This window comes from Impatiens glandulifera, chromosome 7 (genome assembly GCF_907164915.1).
Source record: "Impatiens glandulifera chromosome 7, dImpGla2.1, whole genome shotgun sequence".
NCBI classification, from domain to species: Eukaryota; Viridiplantae; Streptophyta; class Magnoliopsida; order Ericales; family Balsaminaceae; genus Impatiens; species Impatiens glandulifera.
In genome coordinates, this window is record NC_061868.1 from 30,515,391 (window position 1) to 30,527,690 (window position 12,300).

At 36.3% G+C, this 12,300-nt stretch overlaps 1 protein-coding gene across 1 annotated transcript; it reads left to right on the top strand.

Moving 5' to 3' along the window:
- Nucleotides 1–4,684: 4,684 nt before the first annotated feature.
- On the top strand, nt 4,685–6,222 carry LOC124909714 (11S globulin seed storage protein 1-like). The gene is made up of 3 exons (XM_047450364.1): nt 4,685–5,233; nt 5,317–5,757; nt 5,830–6,222. The coding sequence occupies exons 1-3, from the start codon at nt 4,685–4,687 to the stop codon at nt 6,220–6,222; spliced, it is 1,383 nt and encodes a 460-aa protein (XP_047306320.1).
- Nucleotides 6,223–12,300: the final 6,078 nt, after the last annotated feature.

Here is a 12,300-nt window from a genome sequence, read left to right on the forward strand (position 1 = left end):
GGTTTGCGAGAAGATCTTGATAAGTCTTTCTCCAAAGTATGACAATATGGTGGCCAATATTGAAGAAATGAAAGACCTCTCTTCACTCAGTATTCACGATTTGATGGGTTCTCTTGAGATGCATGAACAACAGATGAAGCGACATACCGAAGCTTCCTTCAAAAGTGCCTTTCAATCGAAAGTGAGTGTAAAAGAAGATTCTACTGAAAGCTCGAATAAACGTTAATATTCTCGTGGCGATGGAAGTTATGGAAGAGGTTGAGGGCGTGGCCGAGGGGGAGGTAGAAACTTCCATGATAACAAATTTTGCCATCATTGTAAAAGATCGGGTCACGTTGAAGAAGACTGTTATCATAAAGGTAAACCTCAATGTTTTAATTAGAATAGGTTTGGTCATATGCAAAAAGATTGTCGAGATCAAAAAAGAAAGCAGGCCAATTATACCGAGGAGAAAAGGAATTGTGAAAGTGATGGAAACACATTTTTTGCATGTCAAGCGGCTATCGGAAAAAATGATAACGAGTGGTATGTTAATAGTGGGTGCAACAATCACATGACCAGAGATGAGTCAATTTTTTGCAAAATTGACAAAAGTGACACAACTCGGATCACAATGGGTAATGGTGATGTGGTGAAATCAAATGGAAGAGGTACGATTGCCGTATATTCAAAGAAAGGTAAATTGTTAATCCATGATGTGTTGTTTGTTCCGGATTTAGCTCAAAATTTGTTGAGTGTTGGGCAAATTATGCAAAATAATCATGCATTGTACTTCGATGATGATTATTGTAAAATTTTTGACAAGAAAAATAATATAGAGTTGATTGCGGTTGTTAAGATGGAGAGGAATCAAAATTTTCCTCTTAATCTTAAACCTGCAAGTTGTGCATCGATGAAGACCAATGTTGAAGATATGTCATGGTTGTGGCATAAACGGTTTGGGCATGTGAACTTTGAGAGCTTGAAATTGCTAAGTAGAAAAACTATGGTGTATGGGTTGCCAAATATTGATGACAAGCATGATGTTTGTGAGGCATGTGCTCTTGGTAAAATCCATCGAGAGATGTTTCCAAAAGAGAAAGCCTGGAGAGCAAAATCATTGTTGAAGCTCGTTCACACTGATATATGTGGTCCGATGTCCAAAAACTCTCATAGAGGTAACAAATATTTTATCACTTTTATCGACGAATTTACAAGAATGTGTTGGGTCTATTTTTTTAGACAAAAATTAGAAGCACTTTCTATTTTCAAGAAGTTTCAAAGAATGGCTGAGAGAAAAAGTGGTAAGGTGATTAAAAGATTAAGAAGTGATATAGGAGGAGAATACAACTCGAAGGAGTTCGAAAAATATTGTGAAGATATTGGTCTTGAAAGACAATTGACGACGAGTTATACGCCTAAACAAAATGGCGTTGCTGAGAGGAAGAATCGAACAATTGTGGAGATGGCGAGAACCATGATGAATGCAAAGGGGTTACCATTGACTTTTTGGGCCGAAGAAACCTATACAGCAGTTTATTTGTTGAATCGTTGTCCGACAGAGGCGGTTGAAAACAAGACACCATTCGAGGCATGGTCCGGAGGTAGAAAGTCGTCGGTCAATCACTTGAAAGTGTTCGGATCCATTTGCTATGCTCATATCCCGAAGCCAATGAGAAATAAACTTAAAGATAAAGGTGAAAAATGTATATTCGTTGGCTATAGCACCAAGTCGAAGGGATATCGACTTTTTAGCTTGAAGAAAAATAAGGTGATTGAAAGTCGGGATGTGATCTTTAATGAAAAAGAACAATGGGATTTGAAAGAGAAAGGTGTTGAGGATGTATATATGCCGGTTTTTGAAGAAGATCGGAGGGAGTCATCTAGAAAAGTCAATGAAAGTGGTTATGAAGAAAGTGAGCATCAACAATCTCCGACAACACAACCCGGGGCGAGTTCATCCATTCTGATCCTTACTCCGGTAAAAATGATAAATTTGAATGACATATATGCTCGATGTAATTTATGTGTTGTAGAACCCGAAAGATTTGAACAAACTATTCAAGAGGAGATTTGGGTGAAAGCGATGAAAAAAGAAATCAACATGATCGAAAAAAATGAAACTTGGGAGTTAGTAGAGAAGTCGAAAGAAAAAGATGTGATTGGTTTGAAGTAGATTTACAAGACGAAAATGAGTCCTGATGGTTCAGTTAAAAAATGCAAGGCAAGATTGGTGGCAAAAGGGTATTCTCAATAACCTGGAGTCGACTATCATGAGACATTTGCACCGATTGCGAGACACGAAACGATAAGGATGTTGATTGCATTAGCCGCTCACAAAGGATGGAAGCTTTACCAACTTGATGTGAAATCTGCATTCTTGAATGGAGTATTGAAAGAAGAGGTGTATGTGGTACAACCACAAGGCTTCAATGTTGAAGGAGAAGAAGAAAAAGTATACACGTTGAAGAAAGCGTTGTACGGATTGAAGCAAGCACCTCGTGCTTGGTATGGAAATATCGATGAGTATTTCTCTAAGAGAGGATTTTTCAGGAGTCCCAGCGAGCCGATACTCTACATCAAGCATGGTGAATCCGGTATGCTCATAGTCTCTCTTTATGTTGATGACTTGATTTTTACTGAAAATGATGAAAACATGATTAATGAGTTCAAAATTGATATGATGAAGAAATATGAGATGAATGATTTAGGTTTGTTACATTACTTCTTGGGTATTGAGATTGATCAAAATGATGGAGTTGTGTTTATTTGTCAAAATAAGTATGCCCAAAGCATTCATTCAAAATTTAAAATGGAGAATTGTAATCCCGTGATGACTCCATTGGTAGTAAATGAGAAGTTGGTGAAAGATGATCGTAGTGGTGATGCTGATGCGGTACATATAGAAATCTGGTTGGGAGTTTGTTGTACCTTACGTTTACGAGACCCGATATCATGTATGCTACGGGTTTATTATCTCGGATTATGCACCGACCAAGCAAAATTCATCTTGGAGTTACAAACAGAATGTTGTGATACATTAAAGAGACTATGGAGTATGGTCTCATGTTTGAAAAAAATGATAGTGAAGATATTGAGCTGTTTGGGTTTTGTGATAGCGATTGGGCTGAAAGCATGGATGACATGAAGAGTACATTCGGGTATTGTTATTCACTAGGTTCATGTATTTTTTCATGGGCGTCGAAAAAGCAAGAGAGAGTTGCACATTCCTCCGCCGAAGCCGAATATGTGTCGACAAACGAAGCAACCAAACAAGTGGTTTGGCTAAGGAAGATTTTAGAAGACATGGGGGAGAAACAAGATATGGATACAGTTCTCTTTTGCGATAGCAAATCGGCAATTGCTATGTCGAAAAATGTGGTATTTCATAGTCGAACAAAACACATCAACCTTAAACATCACTACATTCGTGAATCAGTGGATGATGAAGAAGTGATGATCAAGCACGTAAATACTGGAGATCAACTTGCAGATATCTTCAATAAAGCACTTTCTTTAAACAAATTCGTCTACTTACGATATTTATTAGGAATGACCAACAAAAACATTAAGGGGAAGTGTTGAAATTAATGTTTTTAATTAAAATTAATATTTTTAATTAATTATGGTATTGATTAGGATAATATTGGGAGGTTATAATTTACAATATTTAATTATAAGATAGCGAAAAGATTTTGATCTTTATTATATATTTAACTTGTAATGGGATGATTGGAGAATCACAACAAAATAATAATATTTCATTTCCTTTTGTAATCTTTCTTCCTTATTTTTCTCTTCAACCCAACATCGGAAGATGGTGGGAGTGAAAAAAGTTTCTTAGTATATAAAAAAACTATATTCACAATTAGAATAATTCTCATATCGGAAGATGATGGGAGTTGGGAAAAATCTTCCCTCTTTGGTTTATTGCAACTAATACTTGTATCTCTTATTCTTATTAATTGATAACCTTAGTGTTCGAGACGTAGGCAATATTTTAGTCGAACTCCGTTATCAAATTTTGTTAGTGTGTTCTTTCATTTGTTTCTTCTTTTATTTCTGTGAGGATTTCTCCCAACAAAAATTTGAACTGAAAATGCATGATCTGTACGTGGCTAAGGAATTATACACATTTTTTTCGTGCTGTGTATGCTCATTTTCCTGTTGGATGAATATAATATTGATTTATATATGGTTTATATTAAATGCAGTTTGAATACGATGAGCTAATTAAATTCTAATATCATTGATATATAAGACTACAATATTTGTTTTCGAGGTACCACGATTCAAATTATCTAAATAAACATGAACCATGTCAATTCAATTGGAAAAGAGATTTGTTATTAAGAAAATAATAAAGTATGAAAGGTTGTCTAAAAAAAGAAAAGAAAAAGGGGTCTCACAAGAGAAGAGCTCCTTAGAAAAACAATACCATTAACATCTGCAATTGAAGCACACAATATAAGTAATTAGTATATATCCATTTCATGCAAAAAGAAACAAAAATGAAGGACGCGGCCACCTTCCGTTGCTCATCTCACTTAGCTGTAAGCCCACAAGCAATTCGAATATTCCATGTCCATGCAAACATGAAACATGGCATCAAAACTGCATGCAATCATCTTCCAATACTCCCCCCTCCCCCTTATAAATTCCCCATCTCTCTTCCCTTAATTCTCATCCAATAATACTCAGAGCCATGAACACTTCCCTGCTCTCTGTCTCCTTCCTCCTCATCATCTTCTTGGGCACTGTCTCCGCCAGGAGCAGGGGTTTTAGCCAAGAAGACCAGGCACAATGCCAACTTCAGAGGCTCAATGCCCAAGAACCCAGCTTTAGAATTCAGGCTGAGGCCGGCGAGTCCGAGATCTGGGACTGGAAGGATGATCAGTTCCGCTGCGCCGGAGTTGTTGCCGCCAGGCACACTATTAATCCACGTGGACTCTTCTTGCCTTCTTACTCCAACGCCCCTCTCCTCATGTACATTCTCAAAGGTAACGGTATGTCTGGAGTTTTGATGCCTGGATGCCCTGAGACATTCCAATCATCTCAAGAAACCCAGGATGATGAGAAATCCACCAGGTTCCACGACCAGCACCAGAAGATCCGACGATTCCGACAAGGAGACGTGATTGCCATCGGCGCCGGCTGGACCCATTGGTGCTACAACGACGGTAACGAGGATGTCGTAGCCATTGTCGTTGAGGATACCGGCAATAACCTAAATCAGCTCGACCAAAACCCACGCGTAAGACAGACATGAACAGACAAAACATAATTTGTTCTAGATAAAACTGAAAATTAATTATCATGATGAATCAATGTATGCAGAAATTCTTCCTCGCTGGAAACCCACAACAAGGATTCCAAGGGGGGGCAGAACAACACCACCAGGCCCACGAGAAAGGCGAGAAGCAGAACGCCGGCAACGTCTTCCATGGAATCGAGGAGGAATTTCTGGTTCAGATTTTCGGAATCGACAGGGAGACAGCCAGGAAGCTTCGCGGAGAAGACGATAAGAGAGGTCACATTGTCCGCGTGGAACAGGGATTTCAAGTCATCAGCCCACCCTCCAGGAGGGAGCAAGAAAAAAGATCTGAAAACGGATTGGAAGAAACCCTTTGCTCTACCAAGTTGTTCGAGAACATCAATGACCCTTCCAGGGCCGATATCTTCAACCCACAGGCCGGCAGGTTCAATACCCTAACCAGCTACGACCTACCCATTCTCAAATCCTTGAAATTAAGCGCAGAAAGAGGAGTTCTTTACAGGGTACGTAAGTACACTATTTATTTATTGAATCGCCTAAACTAAATGATAAATCTAACTATTTGACTACAACAGAACGCACTGGTGAGTCCTCACTATAAGCTAAACGCACACAGCATTCTATACTGTACGAGAGGAGACGCCAAGATTCAGATAAGTGGCCAGAGCGGCAGCTGCGTGTTCGATGAGGTGGTTCGTGAAGGACAGATGGTTGTGGTCCCGCAGAACTTCGTGATTGTTAAAGAAGCCGGTGAACAGGGATTTGAATGGGTTGCCTTCAGGACCAATGACGTTGCCATGCAAGGAACCCTAGCAGGACGGACGTCGGCCCTTCGCGGCCTTCCCGCCGACGTGGTTGCGGCTTCTTACCGTGTTTCAAGGGAACAAGCCATGAGGTTGAAGACCAACCGGGAGCAGACTTTGATCTTTGAGTCTAGGTCCGGTTCGCCCAGAGTGGCTGCGGCTTAAATCCTACTTAAACTACCAAATAAATAATCATAATAATAAATAAATAGTGAGTCGGAGTGGTTCAGTTTTTTCCTTTTTTTTGTACTAAGTTTGTTTGTGCTAGCTAAATTAAGAGATGTTAAACACAATCAAGCTTATTTCGGTGGAATAAATAAATATTTCTTATGTCAAAGTCTTGTAGAGAATAAATATTGTATTATTGTATCCAAATCATAAATATTGATGACATTTGTAGAAAACTCGAGACTAATCACAAATAGATCTCCTTAAGACCTCAAAACCATGAAGGTTTGTAAATGGCCATCACATATGTTGTGTCTTATATTACGACTTCATCACATTCTAACTGGAACTGTATTATGTGTTAAAACTTAACATGATATTGAAATTATATTAGACTCTCTTCTTTATCTTTTATTGTGGTATTACAAAAATATAAAGTCTAGTTTTTTGCTCCACTTTCCTTTTTTAACATGAGGTAGGTTTTACTAGTGATGTACAGTTTAATACATGATTTGGTGCATTGTCACCACTATTCAATACTCTCTATTAACTTATTTGTTATTCATTTATTGTTGTTTATAGTTTTGATTTTGAGATCAAACTTTTTAAGTCTAGGCTTCTTTTCATCAAGGTAATTGTTTATTTTAACGCTAGGATGATAAAATTGAAAATTTTTAAGTGGTTAATGACTTAACTGTGTCTGAAAATTAATAGTTTGTAGACAATGGGGAAATTTGATGAAATGACCCTCATAAGATGTCTAGTTCCAAAAAAGGCCCACGGTTGATAAAGTTGGCAAAAATGGACCTTTTTACCCTTTGAAAAGTCTGTAATACCCTTCGTGCGTCTATTTTACCGCTCAATTACGAGAAATGTATTTCTCGCATTTGGTATTTCTTGCATTTGGTGTTCAATTACGAGAAATATATTTCTCGTATTTGGTATTTCTCGCATTTGGTGCTCAATTACGAGAAATGTATTTCTCGCATTTGGTATTTCTCGCCTTTGATATTTCTCGCATTTTGTATATCTTAGTATATATTGAGATCAGACATTTGTAAAATATATGAAAACGGCTAGGGTTTCGAATCGATCTACAATAAACTACGAAAGAATAATCTCCAATGAAGGACGCGATCGCGATGCATTCATCTCTGGATCAGATTAACACAACAAGATGTTTATGGGTGTTCGGAGCTAACTCTCCTACGTCACCCCTTCTTCCAACAACCGGAAGGATTTCACTAAACTTCTAGAATTAAATACAGTTCATTGATTAGCTAACACTCTGTTGAATAGAACAGACTCTGTTCAACTTACAATATGATTAAGAATATCTCTCAGCTAAAACAGTGTTTTTGATTCTCTCTCTTGAACTTGAATATGATGTACAACCAGTAACTGGAAGAGTGATTCGATAATTCGTGAGAAATGTGAGTAGAGTAACTTCTAATTCTTCTGGCAGATTTGTCCGATGTCCTTGAGCAGCTAAATATAGTGGAAGAACACCAATGGTCAAATCTTCTGTATGGACATGTGGCACGCGCCCATAAGAATGGCCGCCTAAAGGATAGAGTACATCAAGCTTTGTGCTTCTAGAACGTGGCCGTATTGAACGGTAATGCGCGGGATATCCTTATGCAACTTTCCTGTACTGAACAAGTAGTGGGAGGAATATTTCCGTACGTGACATTCATTCATTTGATGCAAGTAGCTGACACACTGATCTGCAAGAGAAAGTGAAGCAGGAGTAGCGTACAACTAGTTGATCGTGGGTAGACGTATGCTAACTTCAGACGGCTGCTGAAACGAGGCATTAGACGTGCTTAATTAGTCCACCAAATCTAATAGAGTTAGACACCAACGTCTATCAGAGAGATCCATTAGATTACCACTTCTAATTGAGTTAGACTGTACCGTCTAACTACGCATTCCATTAGACTACCACGTCTAATGGAGTTAGACTACAACGTCTAACCTTACATCACTTCAGACTAATCTGAAGGAGTTAGATGCCAATGTCTAACTTCATGTCTGTTAGACTAGCACGTCTAACTACGTGTCTGTTAGACCGGCACGTCTAACTACGTGTCTATTAGACCGGTACGTCTAACTACGTGTCTATTAGACCGACACGTCTAACTACGTGTCTGTTAGACCGGCACGTCTAACTATGTTTATGTTAGACTGACATGTTTAACTACGTGTCTGTTAGACCGACACGTCTAACTACGTGTCTGTTAGACCGGCACGTCTAACTACGTGTCTGTTAGACCGACACGTCTAACTACGTGTCTGTAAGACCGGCACGTCTAACTACGTGTCTGTTAGACCGGAACGTCTAACTACGTGTCTGTTAGACCGGCACGTCTAACTACGTGTCTGCTAGACCAGTACGTCTAACTACGTGTCTGTTAGACCCGCACGTCTAACTACGTATCACGTCTAATTAGCCTGCTTAGACCACGTCTAACTTAGCCAAATCTGACACACCTGCATAGAAACAATTAGACGGCTTAGCTTCATTCATATCTAAACATCATCAAAGCTTTATTGATTAACATTTAGTTTTTTCTGTTAATTAACTTTTTATTTAGTTTTTCAAACAATTTCTTCTAAATTAATTAACTTTTAATTTTTCCCAACAATATATATATATATAATGTGAATTTGTGATGAAATTTACTCATGCTTTTGGGTTGTAGTAATATTTTGACAATTTTGTCCACAAAATTAGAGACGAAATTAATAAACGTCACAAAAATCAATTATAGAATGAAAAAACATAGAAAAAATTAAAGAAATTTAGCACTTTTATATTTATCGCTATTATAGGAAGTAAACCCATGTTATAAAATTCGCATGAATTTTTCGACGATTATTCCCATAAAATTTGAGACTAAATTTATAAACTAAAAAATAATTAATAAAACAAGATAAAAACGTAAAAAAAAAGTGATTAAGAAAATTTAGCGACATTTTTTTATAGAAAGTAAAGATAGGTCAAAAAATCCGCAGATATTTTCCTACGGATTTTCCACGGATTTTATGATTTTCAAATTTCTGGAAATAAAAATTGACGAAATTTGAATTAATTTTGTGTTATTTCATACTGTCATTAATTTAATTGTATAAGCATATATATAATCGAGATGGTTCATCTACTATTACATCTCTATAACATTAAGATTTCGTATGCCAACCATTTCAAATTCAGCTTAAGGATTGTTAGTGTTTGACAAAACTAGGTATATCGTTGCTGAATTTGAGCATTGACCATTTGATCTGTTATGGATTCGAAGGACAGAAGGAGCGATGACGGCTATTCGACGGACGATGAAAAAGATTTATATTTAAGAGCGTCGTTAACTAATGATGTTATTTTGTCATTTCATTTAGGGAAATTCGCTGAATGTGTCGATGTGTTGAAGCAACTTTTGCTGAAGAAAGAAGAATTAACTTATTTGTTATTCATTTTTGCTGTTGTTTATAGTTTTTTTTGACATTGTTAAAAATATGTAATATATTAGTTATATTTATTAGTCGGTTCATAGATAAACTCAATAGTTAAGAAGCTGAAAGGTTTGTGTCTAACGGCTAATTATTAATTGCCTATTAATAGTCTCTTTTGTGTAAATACAAGAGAACATCTTTTGCTACAATAATAACAAGATCTCTTTATATTCTCTTTTTACATGGTATCAAAGCACAGTTGATCCGGCTCAATCTAATCTATTGAAAATCTGACCTTAGATCTTATTTTTTCACCAAGCTCAAGTGGCTCTCTAGATCTTTTGTTTTCCTCTTTCTTCATCCGATTGAAGAAGAACTAGATCTTCTATTTTCACCAAGCCCAAGTGGCTCTCTAAATCTTTTGTTTTTCTCTTTCTTCATCGGATTGTAGAGGAACAATAATATAATCTCGCCTGGCTCTGATTCTCTTCATAACTGTCTATTATTCTCATATTATTTTTTCTATTTTCTCTAAGCCCAAGTGGCTATCTGAATCTTTTTTTTCTCTTTTTCATCGATTTCGAGAGGACCAGCAATGGCCACCGGAAAAGGTCAGAGAGGATTTCTCGCCAAAGGAAACAGAAAAGACAGTATAATGAGAAACTGGAATCTGATTGGGTCAAATGAAGAAATGGCTTCTAACGTTTTTAAGGTGGAAGAGAGTTTCTCATATTGGGCTCTCCCTTCAAACAAGCAGACCCAAGCTGAAGGGAATACTTCAAACCCTAATCATAATAAAATACATGGTGTGGATCCAGACAACTTAAAACTCTTTCTCAAATTCTCTAAATTCATGAAAACCCGACAAGAAAAGTCCACTAATCAAGTGGACCCAGGTATTTCTGCGCATTCTTCTAATTTCAATTCCGTTTCAAACTATTGGATTGTTGATTCCGGCGCCACAGATCACATGACTAAAAATAAAGAATTTTTTGAAAATTTAAATTTGGAAAAACTCAATCAAAATGTTAAAGTATCTAATAATTCTAGTATTCCCATTCATGGAATTGGATCAATTAAACTTTTCTCAAAATAACTTGATAATGTCTTGTATGTTCCTGAATTATCACCAAATTTAATCTCGGTTAGTAAAATCACATAGGACCTTAATTATTTAGTTATTTTTTCTGACGTTGATGTTGTTTTCAAGAAAGGTCGACCAGGATCACGATTGGTAGAGGAAGACTTGAAAATAACATTTACATTATTAAACTTTCTAGTTATGCTTTACAATCCAAGAATAATTCTGATTTTCTATGGCATCGTCGTTTAGGACATCCATTAAAGCATGTGCTTAGAAAATTATTTCAATCGAAGTTTGATTTTTTAGATTGCGATGTATGTCATTTTGCTAAACAAGCCAGACTTCCGTTTCACAATTCAAATAGTATATCTAAAGCTCCTTTTGAGTTAATTCATTTTGATGTTTGGGGTCCAGCACCTACTACTTCTTATAATAATTTTAAATATTATGTTTCATTCATAGATAACTTTTCAAGAGCCACCTGAAATTTTTTGCTAATCGATAAATCAGAAGTATTTTCAAAATTTTTAGAGTTCGTTTCTTTTATTGAAAACCAATTTCAAGCTTCAATAAAATTATTTAGAACTGACAATGGTACTGAATATATCAATAAAAAATTTCATCTTTTCTCAAAACAAAAGGTATAATACATCAAACCTCTTATGTCCATACCCCGGCCCAGAATGGTACGACGGAAAGGAAAAATTGTCATCTTCTTGAAGTTACTCGCTCTCTATTATTTCAATTTAATGTTCCAAAAAGATTTTGGTCTGATGCTTTACTTACTGCTACTCATCTCATTAATCGTATTCCTAGCAGCATTCTTAATAATTTGAGTCATTTAGAAAAATTAAAAAACAAGAAAAGTGACATTAATCATCTCCGCGTCTTCGGTTGTGTATGTTATGTGCATATAAACCATATTGATAAATTAAATCCTCAATCAGTTAAAGCTATTTTTCTTGGTTATTCGACTGCCCAAAAGGAATATAAATGTTATGATCATATTTCTAAAAAACTCTATATTTCTCGTAATGTTATCATTAATGAAGATGAATTTTATTACAAAAATAAGGAGGATAATAATGATGTTCTCAATGAGTTTGGTTGGCAAGATCATGTATTGCCCATGGATATGAATTGTTCTTGCAGTAATATATTTTCTGATAGTGATTCAAATACTTCTCAAAATAAAGAAGCAGAAAAAGGGACACCATGTGATATCCCACAAGAAGAAAGTCACAATGATTTGGTCACAAATAATGACTATGAAACTCAAAGTGACATTCCAGACACTACTCATGAGACACTTAGTACACCTTCAAGGGGAGAAGGTAACAATGGATCTATATCCGGAGACATTTCATAAACAACTACAAGGGATGAGAATGTTCGAAAGTCCTCAAGGGTTGTTCAACCAACGGAAAAGCTTAAAGATTATCATCTTTATTCGGTAAAGTAACCTATTCAAAAATACTTATCATATGAAAATGTATCTAATGAATATCATGCTTTTATCACATCTGTTGATAAAATAG

Bases quoted from the DNA above. Each gene is read 5' to 3' on its own strand.
- LOC124909714 (XM_047450364.1), top strand. From the start codon at position 4,685: ATGAACACTTCCCTGCTCTCTGTCTCCTTCCTCCTCATCATCTTCTTG. The intron at 5,234-5,316 runs GTAAGACAGACA...CAATGTATGCAG, and splicing joins AGCTCGACCAAAACCCACGC to AAATTCTTCCTCGCTGGAAA. The intron at 5,758-5,829 runs GTACGTAAGTAC...TGACTACAACAG, and splicing joins AAAGAGGAGTTCTTTACAGG to AACGCACTGGTGAGTCCTCA.